General features: G+C 42.0%; 1 protein-coding gene across 2 annotated transcripts in view; it reads left to right on the top strand.

The window, feature by feature from the left end:
* LOC141069617 (regulator of G-protein signaling 9-binding protein-like) overlaps nucleotides 1–9890 on the top strand; it is a 66696-nt gene extending 56806 nt beyond the window's left edge. Inside the window, exon 3 of one of the 2 annotated variants that reach the window (XM_073559325.1) lies at nucleotides 7164–9890. In XM_073559325.1, the coding sequence (XP_073415426.1) occupies nucleotides 7164–7696 (533 nt within the window). In that variant the 3' untranslated portion in view covers nucleotides 7697–9890. The remainder of the gene's footprint in view (nucleotides 1–7163) is intronic. The other variant, XM_073559326.1, reaches the window with a different exon arrangement.
* Nucleotides 9891–14695: the final 4805 nt, after the last annotated feature.

Raw genomic sequence — 14695 nt, 5'->3', positions numbered from 1 at the left:
TTCATGATAATATATATGAATCTAATGAAAATGTAGAGTCCCTGTGGGTAGAGATAAGGGGAAGGGGGAAAAATAATAAATTACTGATAGGGGTTTGTTATAAGTCTCCAAAAATAATGGAAGCAACAGAGAATATCCTCATAAAGCAAATAGATGAAGCAGCGACTCAAGGAGAAGTCATTATTATGGGGGACTTCAACTACCCTGAAATACATTGGGGAACCGAAACCTGCAGTTCCAGCAAAGGTAATAGGTTTTTGACAACTATGAGAGACAATTACCTTTCACAACTGGTTCAGGACCCAACAAGAGGGGGGGCACTGCTAGACCTAATATTAACCAACAGGCCAGACCGCATATCAAATGTAAGGGTTTAGGGTCACTTGGGTAATAGTGATCACAAGTTTTCATGTATCCTTTAATAAGATGTGTAGTAGAGGGGTTACAAGGACACTAAACTTCAGGAAGGCAAATTTCCAACGGATGACAGATGATCTTGGTGCAATTAACTGGGACGATATCCTGAGACAAAAAAATACACAAAGAAAATGGGAGACGTATATTAGCATCCTGAATAGGACCTGTGCACAATATATACCATATGGGAATAAACATGTTAGAAATAGGAGGAAACCACTATGGCAAAATAGAGCTGTAAGGGGTGCAATAAGAGATAAAAATAAAGCATTTAGAGAATTAAAGCAAGTAGGTAGTGATGAGGCATTAACTAAATACAGAAGATTAAATAAATTCTGTAAAAAGCAAAGCAAGACAGCAAAGATTGAGACAGAGAGACTCATTGCCAGAGAAAGTAAAAATAATTCCAAAATATTCTTTAACTACATTATTAGTAAGAAACTAAAAAATGATAGTGTTGGTCCCCTTAAAAATAGTCTGGGTGAAATGGTGGATGAGGATGAGGGAAAAGCCAATATGCTAAATGACTTTTTTCAACAGTATTTACACAAGAAAATCCCATGACGGATAACATGATCAGGGATAAAAATTCTCCATTAAATGTCACCTGCTTAACCCAGCAGAAAGTACGGCGGCGTCTAAAAATCACTAATATTGACAAATCCCCGGGCCCGGATGGGATACACCCCGGAGTACTGCAGGAATTAAGCACAGTCATAGATAGACCATTATATATTTAATCTTTAAAGATTCCATAATAACAGGGTCTGTACCACAGGACTGGCGTATAGCAAATGTGGTGCCAATATTCAAAAAGGGGACAAAAACTGAACTTGGAAATTATAGGCCAGTAAGTTTAACCTCAACTGTGGGTAAAATCCTGGAGGGTTTTCTAAGAGATACTATACTGGAGTATCTGGAGAAGAATAACCACATGACCCAATATCAACATGGGTTTACAAGGGACCATTCCTGTCAGACTAATCTGATAAGCTTTTACGAAGAGGTAAGTTCCGGACTGGACCAAGGGAATGCAGTGGATGTGGTGTACATGGACTTTTCAAAAGCTTTTGATACGGTGCCACACAAAAGGTTGATACATAAAATGAGAACAATGGGGATAGGGGAAAATATGTGTAGGTGGGTTAAGAGCTGGCTCAGGGATAGGAAACAAAGGGTGGTTATTAATGGAGCACACTCGGACTGGGTCACGGTTAGCAGTGGGGGTACCAAAGGGGTCAGTTTTGGGCCCGCTTCTTTTTAACATATTTATTAATGACCTTGTAGGGGGCATAGAGAGTAGAATTTCCATATTTGCAGATGACACTAAACTCTGCAGGGTAATCAATACAGAGGAGGACAATTTTATATTACAGGAGGATTTATGTAAACTAACTAGAAGCTTGGGCTGATAAATGGCAAATGAGCTTTAATGGGGATAAATGTAAGGTCATGCACTTGGGTAGAACAAGATGTATAATTATGTGCTTATTTGTAAAACACTGGGCAAAACTGTCACTGAAAAAGACCTGGGTGTATGGGAGGACGACAAACTCACATTTAGTGGCAAGTGTTAGGCAGCTGCTGCAAAGGCAAATAAAATAATGGGATGCATTAAAAGAGGCATAGATGCTCATGAGGAGAACATAATTTTACCTCTATATACAAGTCACTATTGCGACCACACTTAGAATACTGTGTACAGTTCTGGTCTCCGGTGTATAAGAAAGGCATAGCTGAACTGGAGCGGGTGCAGAGAAGAGCGACCAAGGTTATTAGGGAACTGGGGGGTCTGCAATACCAAGACAGGTTATTACACTTGGGGTTATTTAGTTTGGAGAATCGAAGGCTTAGGGGTGATCTTATTACAATGTATAAATATATGCGGGGACAGTACAAAGATCTTTCTAATGATCTTTTTACTCTTAGACCTGTGACGGGGACAAGGGGGCATCCTCTACGTCTGGAGGAAAGGTTTAAGCATACTCAGACGCGGATTCTTTACTGTAAGAGCAGTGAGACTATGGAACTCTCTGCCATATGATGTTGTAATGAGTGATTCCCTACTAAAATTTAAGAAGGGACTGGATGCCTTTCTTGAAAAGTATAATATTACAGGGTATATACACTAGTTTCCTTAATATTGCGTTGATCCAGGGAGCTAGTCTGATTGCCGTATGTGGAGTCGAGAAGGAATTTTTTTCCCCCAATGTGAAGCTTACTGTTTGCCACATGGTTTTTTTTTTTACCTTTCTTTGGATCAACATGTTAGGACAGGTTAGGATAGGATATGGGTTGAACTGGATGGACTTAAAGTCTCCCTTCAACCTTAATAACTATGTTACTATGTATCTACATAGATAACATTGTGGTGGTAATCCAAAAGTCATCCTCTGCATGTAAATTAGAATATGATAGGTTGTATACTTCTAAGGCTATATGTGCAAGTTGCGTATTTGCTCGCAGCAATTTGCAAGGTTTCTGCATCTCTTGACAGAAAAACGCAGCGGAAAATACTCGTGTTTTTTAAGCGTTTTTTTAAAATCCATACAGCTAAATAAAGATATATTATTAGAAAAAAAGAATTGTGACGTAATTTCCTTGTTCAATCTCTTCTTTTTCATTTTCCATTGAAGACCATAATGTCATTACATACCATGTTCAAATTTATAATGTTTACACACACAAAACAAATATAAGTGCAACATATATATACACTCACTGGCCACTTTATTAGGTACACCATGCTAGTAACGGGTTGGACCCCCTTTTGCCTTCAGAACTGCCTCAATTCTTCGTGGCAGAGATTCAACAAGGTGCTGGAAGCATTCCTCAGAGATTTTGGACCATATTGACATGATGGCATCACACAGTTGGCGCAGATTTGTCGGCTGCACATCCCTGATGCGAATCTCCCGTTCCACCACATCCCAAAGATGCTCTATTGGATTGAGATCTGGTGACTGAGGAGGCCATTTGAGTACAGTGAACTCATTGTCATGGTCAAGAAACCAATCTGAGATGATTCGAGCTTTATGACATGGCGCATTATCCTGCTGAAAGTAGCCATCAGATGTTGGGTACATTGTGGTCATAAAGGGATGGACATGGTCAGCAACAATACTCAGGTAGGCTGTGGCGTTGCAACGATGCTCAATTGGTACCAAGGGGCCCAAAGAGTGCCAAGAAAAAATTCCCCACACCATGACACCACCACCACCAGCTTGAACCGTTGATACAAGGCTGGATGGATCCATGCTTTCATGTTGTTTACGCCAAATTCTGACCCTACCATCCGAATGTCGCAGCAGAAATCGAGACTCATCAGACCAGGCAACGTTTTTCCAATCTTCTACTGTCCAATTTCGATGAGCTTGTGCAAATTGTAGCCTCAGTTTCCTGTTCTTAGCTGAGAGGAGTGGTACCCAGTGTGGTCTTCTGCTGCTGTAGCCCATCTGCCTCAAAGTTCGACGCACTGTGCGTTCAGAGATGCTCTTCTGCCTACCTTGGTTGTAACGGGTGGCAATTTGAGTCACTGTTGCCTTTCTATCAGCTCGAACCAGTATGCCCATTCTCCTCTGGCATCAACAAGGCATTTCCGGCCACAGAACTGCCGCTCACTGGATTTTTTTTCTTTTTCGGACCATTCTCTGTAAACCCTAGAGATGGTTGTGCGTGAAAATCCCAGTAGATCAGCAGTTTCTGAAATACTCAGACCAGCCCTTCTGGCACCAACAATCATGCCACGTTCAAAGGCACTCAAATCACCTTTCTTCCCCATACTGATGCTCGGTTTGAACTGCAGGAGATTGTCTTGACCATGTCTACATGCCTAAATGCACTGAGTTGCCGCCATGTGATTGGCTGATTAGAAATTAAGTCTTAACACACAGTTGGACAGGTGTACCTAATAAAGTGGCCAGTGAGTGTGTATATATATATATATATAATACCAAACCCGAGGTTTAGTAACAAACAGGTGTCAGCCAGATACCATCATTAATAAAACAGTACGTAATGGGTTAAATAAAGATGTACAGGCACACACACATACACACACATGCCTATGTAGGAACATTAATCTACATATGGTGTACAAAAAACAAAAAAACCAACTGTCAGAAATCTGCGTGAAATGTAATATCTGTTTACTTTTCAAAAAATTGAAAAAATAAATTGTGTGGGCTCCCACATAATCTTCATAACCAGCAGAGGGAAAGCCGATGGCTGAGGGCTGATGTAAATATTCTGGGACGGAGCCAATAGCCATAAAGGTTCCCAGGCTATTAATATCATCCACAGCTGTTTGCTTTGCCTTTACTGACTAGTTTACAGGGGATCCCCAGAAAAAAATGACATGGGGTCCCCCTATAAAATCGAACCAGCAAAGGCTAAGCAGACAGCTGCGGGCTGATATAGCCTGAGATGGAGCCATGGATATTGTCACCCCTCCAGGCTAAAACATCAGCTCTCAGCCACCCCAGAAATGGGGGGGGTTGATGTCACCTTTGTATTGTCAGTTGACATCAAGCTCACAGGTTAGTAATGGAGAAGCGTCTATAAGACACCTATCCAATACTAACCCCATAGTGATATTGTATAAAACACACACACCCAGAATAAAGTCCTTTATTTGAAATAATCACACAGACTCCTTTATTGAATGTGAATTTACCATACTTACTTAACGCCTAATCCGCGACTCCCTTGTTTCCTGCAAACAATAAAAAAATAATAAACCAACATATAATACTATCCTGTCCAACATAGTCCATTTAATATCGAGTGTGTCCCACGGCGATCTCACGTGTAGAACAGTCTGGCGATACACTGATAGGAGGTAATTGCACTGGCAGTGTATCACTGAGCAGCTGTCAGAAAGTTCACCAGAGTTCATCAGCTTTGGTGCTCTCACTCACGGCACCGCTGCGTGAGAACCGGAGCTGATCAGCTGATGAACTCCGGTGAACTCTCACGGCAGCTCAGTGATACACTGCGGGAGCGCTTACCTCCTGTCAGTGTATCGCTGGGTAGAGCGGTCTCATCTTCAGATGTGACTGTTCCACACGTGAGATCACCGTGGGACACTTGATATTAAATGGACTACGATAGAAAGGTAAGTATATGTTGGTTTATTTGTTTTGATTGTTTGCAGGAGTCACGGGCATTGGGGATTAGGCATTCGGTGAGTATGTATTTTGTATGTGAATATTTATGTATTTTGTATATGAATATGTATGTAATTATGTAAATGTTTTGATTTTTTTTTTCAATTGAACATAGGCGCCGGATGATGAGACTATTTTCCCATCATCAGCTCATGCTGTCTCTGTTATATGTGACAGCATACATAGTCGGATGGGAGTAGTATTCCCATCAGACGACGCCTAAGTACAATCACTATGGGCTGTTCGTCGCATGGTACACTCACCCCGCAGACAGAGGTAGACAGACACAGACATACGCACACATTCTCTGCTAACACACACATTCTCCGCTCACACATATATTCTCTGCTCACACACATATTCTCCGCCCACACACTCTTCCTCCTTCTGACATCATTTCCTTTGACAATTCGCAGCGTTTTTGACAGCAAATCTGCAGCAAATAAGCCGCAAATCCGCAAACCTTTTTACACCTGCGTTTTTGCTGCAGATTTGACTGTTTGACAATTGAAGTCAATGAGTCAAAAACGCTGCAGAAAATAAAATGCTGCAAATACGGATGGAAATTTACTGATCATCTGAACAACCCTTCAGGATTGTCATTGAATTACCTTGCATAAGGAATCCATTGTGTTTTTGGACCATTTAAGCGCGTAAAAAACGTTGCAAAAACGCTGCAAAAACGCATCAAATATGCACAGCCTGACACAAGTAACACTATGTAAAACCATACTTATTTTTTAAAGAAGACCTGTCACTTGCTTAAAAATTGTGTGAAACACCTTGTAAAAATCACTGAGCTCCCCTGATTCTGACACTTCTTTTTTTTTTTACATTTTTATGCTTGGTTGCTCCATTGCAGAGATATTCACATTTGCTGCTTTTGGATTGCAGTATCTGAAATCTCTTTTTACAGATCAGCTGTGTGTTTCTACAGTTTTCCCTGGGGGTGTGCACTTTCACCCACCCATTTCTCAGATGCTGCCAATCACAGCTCGGCAGCTGGTCTAGCAGTCTCAAACTCTGCCGAGCTGTGATATTGCGTAAGGAAGAACTCTAAAGAAACGCCCAGTTGCTCTACAAGCAGAGATTTCACATGCTGCGCTCCAAAAATAGTGACGCAGCGCAAATTGGAAAAGAGTGGCTGGCAGAATAAGGGGAGCTAAGGGATTTTTTTTACAAGGTATTTATCTCAATTTTTGTGTGCAAGTGACAGGTCCTCTTTAAAGGGGTTTTCCACTACTCAGACTCTTCTCAATAACTGTTTCCCTTTATAAAATAATTACACTAATACTCACCTCTGGTGTCAGCGTTGTTTCAGCTCTATTTGCATAGGCTCTCCTGGGGATTGTGTGATATTATTATGTCACGCGATCCCTGCGAACTGTCAGCACTGGCGTCTTTACCCATCCTTCGGACAAATCAGATACATGTTTTAGAATTGAGAGAGCCCGTGCCAAGAGCCATTTTTTATCTCGGATAACCCTCTGTGTAGGACAGAGCAATTTCTCTGCAATGGGCATATGGTAAGATATATGTTGTAGAGCTAATCTGATCTCTTTATATGTTTACCAATAGATCTGATGAACACATTGATGGGCCTGTTGATGGAGCAAGAGGTGACACAGGAAGACAGAGTAGAGCTAGAGCGGACCTGGGTACTATTCCTCTCCACCCTAGAGCTCTTCCAGCAGGATCTGTGTAAAGCACACCATCTTTGCCAACTTTTTCCTTTGCATGGTAGACGAAAAAGACTGGTCAACACAGGGGTTATCGGTAAAACATCAGAAGTTGCTTACAGAGCCAGGAACATAAAGTCTCCCAGTAGCAGCAGGGTACGGGAGAACCAACAAAGAGCCGACAGACCCTGCTCCCCGGATCTAGCCGGCCAGATTGAGCATGTGGAAAGGATGCTTCACGACATGCAGATGAAGGTCAGCATTCCTATATGGACGGTAGAGGCCACCGAAGAGGCTTGGGCAGAGATGAGCTCCGCCTGTGACCTAGATGAGGGTTCAGACAATGAAATACTGGCTGGAGAGGATATTTCTAGCAGGGGCTGTTGTGCTCAAAGGCAATCACTGACTCGTCCTTTATGTATGGTTTCGTAGCGAACAGCTATCCTTGAGTTCTTAAAAACAGCTGGACATGGCACCCAAAAATATGTGACTACAATAGGAAGTTAATGAGGCTGCCTCATGGATATATTTGTTCTCAGGTGTCATCAGATCAGTTTGGCAGATGTTGGAGTTCCCGTCTACTCATTCATAAAATTACCTTGTGATGTGGGGTGGACTCCCAAGATGTTGGCAGCCCACGACTGGTTAGGACTGTGGACAGTGCCGGTATCGTGATATCTGCTCATCCTGCGGATAATTTCCAGAAATGATATAAGGAGTGAAGAAGTCGGCTTTGATGTGACATTTGGGGCAGATAGCCGATTCTACATTGTGAGGATAATCAATAATTATAGTAAATTAATGGCAATGGTGTATACATCCGTATATATTCACCACCTTAGAGCTTTGTTTTTTCAATTGGAGTGAACAATATAATCATGCATGCAGTCTTCCTCAGGGACGTCCATAATTAATTAAACACTTACTGGAAGGAACAGATTTTCTCAGTCTATCTTTTTAATGGTCCTCATTAACCACTTCTGTGTCGAAGAAGGCTGAACCGATTCATGGCGGCCAGTCCAAGTCACCTCCTACATTTGTCTGTGCTAATAGGAAACATCCTCCGATTATAGTAAAAAGGTTAATTATGAATAATATATCAAGGAATTGAGTAAGTTCCTTTTATATGTGTCACTATCTGGATCACTCCCTGTAGACGCGAGCATTAAGAGTATAATCTGTTGGGATCGATTCATATAACTGGTATGCAATGTTCCTTTTAACCTAGAGCACTCTAATAATTAGCCATATGCCTGCTAGTCGCAGTGCCACAAAGCGGATAAGTCTATATCACAGGAGACCTAGACCAGTGGCAGTGAAGGGGCTAATTACATCCCTGGTAGCTTAGGACAGTGAGGGGGCTAATTACAGCCCTGGTAGCTTGGGGCATTGAGGGGGCTAATTACAGCCTTGGTAGCTTAGGGCAGTGAGGGAGCTAATTACAGTGCTGGTAGCTTAGGGCAGTGAGGCGGCCAATTACATCCCTGGTAACATGGCAGTGAAGGGGCTAATATCTGCATTATGTATTACACTGGTAGGAGGCATTGCTTGGTTTACATAAGGGTGATACACAAAAACAGTTCAGCCCTTACAAATCTCTCTCTGTATAAAGATTGCAACGGCCTAACCAATCTGTCTTCATAAAATATGGCAATGAAGAAGGTTGTATTTAACTCCTTTGGGTCTGGTGCATTTAACAGCTATAATTTATTTTTGGTATGAGTCATTTAATTGGTGATATTTCTTCAAATGGTTTTTTCAATGGTAGTTATATCGGTGAGGTAATTATAATAGATATTTTTTTTTCCATTTAATCAGATGCAACGTGCCACAATTGATACTTTCCCGAGCCCATTACTAATTCATTCTGTTCTGTGGACACACCACTTGCAGAAATAGGTGGATGAGTTTTAATTAGGCTTTATTTTACAGTGCCATGGAAAGTTTTAAAGGGACCCAAAAAAGCTCCTTCATGGAGGCCTCTCTTGGGGTAAAATCTGCAGAAAATTTGCACTTAAGACATGCAGATTTTTAGCATACATTTACAACCTGTATAAATGCACCCTTATTGTTCAGAGGAAGAAATCTGTGGCAGTCTTGAGAAGGAGCCTGCACGTTATAAATACATTAGTGGGCAAGCGTTGAAAAAAAGGGGTGCATTTTCAATAATTCCAGGCCCAAGCTCTAAGTTCAGAAAAGGTTTTGTTAGATACTTGGTGTGGGGCAAATTATACCTAGCTAGTGGAAATCGACCCCATCCCAAATAAGGGTGACGTGCTAAGGTTTGTTTTATGTGCACGGGATGAGATTAAGGCAGGAGACAACAAGACCTCTTCACTTTCTACCCCAATTGGTTCCCATGGTCTCACTTCTGAGGTTTACCCTCTCTCCACCTGATTGTCGAGTGGCATTTCACCTTCTTAAAACTCTCTATTCAATGTCCGCAACCTTCTCCCGTGATCCTGCACACTTCGTTTTGTCAAACGTTCTATTCTAGACACTATAATACTTTGTTTGGAGCTATGTAATTGTTCTTTTTTGCACTTATCCTCTCTATATGTGCTCTTATACATGTGCAATTGTTTGTCAAAGAGATCTCAAATAAAAACTTTTTAAACCATAAAAATATCCAGAAAATATTTGTGACACCATCGACATAAGAGAAGACACAAACACTGATACTTCTGTGTGCATTTACAGTAGATTGTGCATTTCTCAAAATTTACTAATATGGCTTGGTTACTAAATTTTACAACAGGTTAGTGAGCACAATATTCTGACTCGAAACGTGATTGATTATGTTTGTAATGCCATTTTCAGACACCCTTAAAGGGGTTGTTTAAAGCTAAAATTGCAAAGTGTTTGTAAAAACAAGCAACTTTACAATTTATTTATTAAAAATCCTCTTCCTTCTCAAGAACTTTTGTAATTTTATAGTGTGGCAGGTTAAATAGGTAAGGAGATTTCGCCACATGCAGGCTCTGTGCTTTACAGCAGGGGTGGGGAACCTCCTTTTCTCCAGTCCAGATTTCAGGGGACCGCAGTGCTCGGGTAGTCATGTTTTGTCGGCCCGTTAATTGATCTTTACACAGCAACACTGTGGCCCATGCAATGAAGGACTACATCCTGACACAGACCATTGCCAGCATCAGGACGAACTTTACGGGAGAAGTCAGTGTGCTCTGTGCTTCAATCCCACCGACAAAGACAGCTGCCACAGCATCTCAAGCTGTGATATGCCCTAGCGTCTCCCTGCTGTGATGCACATGTCCTAAAGTCTCCGTGCTGTGAATGTATATGCCCTTGCATCTCCCTGCTGTGATGTACACTAACTACCATTCAAAAGTTTATGGTCACTTAGATGTTTCCTTATTTTTTTTTTAAAGAAAAGCAGTTTTTTTCCAATGAAGCTAACATTAAATGATTCAGAAATACACTCTATACATTGTTAATATGGTAAATGCCTATTCTAGCTGCAAACGTCTGGTTTGTAATACAATGTCTTCACAAATGTATAGAGGCCCATTTCCAACAACCATCACTCCAGTGTTCTTATGGTGTTTGCTAACTGTGTAAGAAGGCTAATGGATGGTTAGAATACCCTTGAAAACCCTTGTGTATGTTAACACAACTGAAAACAGTTTGGCTGATTAGAAAAGCTACAAACCTGACTTTCCTTTGAGCTAGTTGAGAATCTAGAGCATTACATTTGTTGGTTCCATTAAACTCTCAAAATGGCCAGGAAAAAAAGAACTGTCATGTGAAAAAGACAGTCTATTCTTGTTCTTAGAAATGAAGGCTATTCCATGTGAGAAATTGCCAAGAAACTGAAGATTTCCTACAACGGTGGGAACTACTCCCTTCAGAGGAGAGCGCAAACAGGCTCTGGCTCTAACCAGAGAAGAAAGAGAAATGGGAGGCCCCGCTGCACAACTGAGCAACAAGACAAGTACATTAGAGTCTGTAGTCTGAGATTGGCAGCAAAACGCCAGTGTCAACGTCTACAGTGAAGAGGCGACTTGAGATGCTGGCCTTCAAGGCAGAGTGGCAAAGAAAAAGCCATATCTGAGACTGGCTAATAAAAGGAAAAAGATTAATATGGGCAAAAGAACACAGACATTGGACAGAGGAAGATTGGAAAAAAGTGTTATGGACAGACGAATCCAAGTTTGAGGTGTTTGGATCACACAGAAGAACATTTGTGAGATGCAGAACAACTGAAAAGATGCTGGAAGAGTGCCTGATGCCATGTGTCAAGCATGGTGGAGGTAATGTGATGGTCTGGGGTTACTTTGGTGCTGGTAAAGTGGGAGATTTGTACAAGGTAAAAAGGATTTTGAATAAGGAAGGCTATCACTCCACTTTGCAACGCCATGCCATACCCTGTGGACAGTGCTTGATTGGAGCCAATTTCATCCTACAACAGGACAATGACTCAAAGCACACCTCCAAATTGCATGAACTATTTAGGGAAGAAGCAGGCAGCTGGTATTCTATCTGTAATGGAGTGACCAGCGCAGACACCAGATCTCAACCCCATTGAGCTGTTGTGGGAGCAGCTTGACCGTATGGTAGGCAAAAAGTGCTCATCAAGCCAAACCAACTTGTGGGAGGGGCTTGTGGAAGCATGGCGTGAAATTACTCCAGAATGCCTCAGCAAATTAAAGGGAACCTGTCACCCTCCACAGGCGTTTTTAAGTAAAAGAACCACCTTGTGCAGCACTAATGCTGCATTCTGTCAAGGTGGCTTTTTTATTTAGCGTCCCTTCCTCCGCCAAAATAATCGTTTTTAAAATTGGTCAGACATACCTGATATTTGTCAGAGGGGCAGGGCTTTCCCCCCTGGACACATAGACTCACATACGTCAGTCATGTCCAGCTTTTGAACTTGGCGGCGCCGCCTCCTCAGTGTTCATTTCTTTTTCTCGCACCTGCGCTGTAATATTCTTTCAGTGGTGCAGCAGGACCTGTGATGATGTCAGCACCATGTGATCAGTAGGGGGCGGAGCTCAGCAAGCAGTGGTGCCAGCAGGGCCTGTGATGACGTCAGCATCATGTGACCAGTAGGGGCGGAGCTCAGCAGAGCAGTGGGTGCCAGCAGGACCTGTGATGATGTCAGCACCATGTGACCAATAGGGGCAGAGCTAAGCAGGGCAGCGGTGCAGCAGGCATGAGAAAAAGAAATGAACGCTGAGGAGGCGGCGCCAAATTCAAAAGCTGGACATGACTGACGTATGTGAGGCGTCTGTGTCCAGGGGGGAAACCCCCCCCCTGACAAATATCAGGTATGTCTGACCAATTTTAAAAACGATTATTTTGGCGGTGGAAGGGACACTAAATAAAAGAGCCGCCTTGACAGAATGCAGCATTAGTGCTGCACAAGGAGGCTCTTTTACTTAAAAACGCCTGCGGGGGGTGACAGGTTCCCTTTAACTGCTAGAATGCCAAAGGTCTGCAATGCTGTAATTGCTTCAAAGGGAGCATTCTTTGACGAAAGCAAAGTTTGGAGAAAATTATTATTTCAAATAAAAAATCTTTTTCCAACCTTGTTAATGTCTGGACTAGATTTTAAATTCATTTGGCAACTCATTTGATTAATAAAAGTCTGAGTTTTGATGGAAAACACAATTGTCTGGGTGACCGCAGACTTTTGAACGGTAGTGTATATGCCCTAGCGTCTCCTCCTGTGATGTATATATTGCAGCTTCTCCTCCTGTAATGTACAGTTGTGGCCAAAAGTATTGACACCCCTGCAATTCTGTCAGATAATACTCAGTTTATTCCTGAAAATGATTGCAAACACAAATTCTTTGGTATTATTATCTTCATTTAATTTGTCTTAAATGAAAAAACACAAAAGAGAATGAAGCAAAAAGCAAAACATTGATCATTTCACACAAAACTCCAAAAATGGGCCAGACAAAAGTATTGGCACCCTCAGCCTAATACTTGGTTGCACAACCTTTAGCCAAAATAACTGTGACCAACCGCTTCCGGTAACAATCAATGAGTTTCTCACAATGCTCTGCTGGAATTTTAGACCATTCTTCTTTGGCAAACTGCTACAGGTCTCTGATATTTGAAGGATGCCTTCTCCAAACTGCCATTTTTAGATTTCTCCACAGGTGTTCTATGGGATTCAGGTCTGGACTCATTTGCTGGCCACCTTAGAAGTCTCCAGTGCTTTCTCTCAAACCATTTTCTAGTGCTTTTTGAAGTGTGTTTTGGGTCATTGTCCTGCTGGAAGACCCATGACCTCTGAGGGAGACCCAGCTTTCTCACACTGGGCCCTACATTATGCTGCAAAATTTGTTGGCAGTGTTCAGACTTCATAATGCCATGCACACGGTCAAGCAGTCCAGTGCCAGAGGCAGCAAAGCAACCCCAAAACATCAGGGAACCTCCGCCATGTTTGACTGTAGGGACCGTGTTCTTTTCTTTGCCTCTTTTTTGTCCTGTAAACTCTATGTTGATGCCTTTGCCCAAAAAGCTCTACTTTTGTCTCATCTGACCAGAGAACTTTCTTCCAAAACGTCTTAGGCTTTTTCAGGTAAGTTTTGGCAAACTCCAGCCTGGCTTTTTTATGTCTCGGGGCAAGAAGTGGGGTCTTCCTGGGTCTCCTACCATACAGTCCCTTTTCATTCAGACGCCGACGGATAGTACGGGTTGACACTGTTGTACTCTCGGACTGCAGGGCAGCTTGAACTTGTTTGGATGTTAGTCGAGGTTCTTTATCCAACATCTGCACAATCTTGCGTTGAAATCTCTTGTCAATTTTTCTTTTCCGTCCACATCTAGGGAGGTTAGCCACAGTGCCATGGGCTTTAAACTTCTTGATGACACTGTGCACGGTAGACACAGGAACATTCAGGTCTTTGGAGATGGACTTGTAGCCTTGAGATTGCTCATGCTTCCTCACAATTTGGTTTCTCAAGTCCTCAGACAGTTCTTTGGTCTTCTTTCTTTTCTCCATGCTCAATGTGGTACACAAAAGGACACAGGACAGAGGTTGAGTCAACTTTAATCCATGTCAACTGGCTGCAAGTGTGATTTAGTTATTGCCAACACCTGTTAGGTGCCACAGGTAAGTTACAGGTGCTGTTAATTACACAAATTAGAGAAGCATCACATGATTTTTCGAACAGTGCCAATATTTTTGTCCACCCTCTTTTTTATGTTTGGTGTGCAATTATATCCAATTTGGCTTTAGGACAATTCTTTTTGTGTTTTTTCATTTAAGACAAATTAAATGAAGATAATAATACCAAAGAATTTGTGTTTGCAATCATTTTCAGGAAGAAACTGAGTATTATCTGACAGAATTGCAGGAGTGTCAATACTTTTGGCCACAACTGTATATGTCCCCGCATCTCCTGTGATGCCCTATCCTCTCCTGCTGCGTTGTATATGCCACAGCTTCCCTGCTGTGAT

This window comes from Dendrobates tinctorius, unplaced genomic scaffold, assembly GCF_039654945.1.
Source record: "Dendrobates tinctorius isolate UK_male_01 unplaced genomic scaffold, ASM3965494v1 ptg000270l, whole genome shotgun sequence".
In the NCBI taxonomy this organism is placed as follows: domain Eukaryota; kingdom Metazoa; phylum Chordata; class Amphibia; order Anura; family Dendrobatidae; genus Dendrobates; species Dendrobates tinctorius.
The sequence above is the reverse complement of the archived record's forward strand: the minus strand, read 5'-3'. Positions and strand labels throughout refer to the sequence as shown.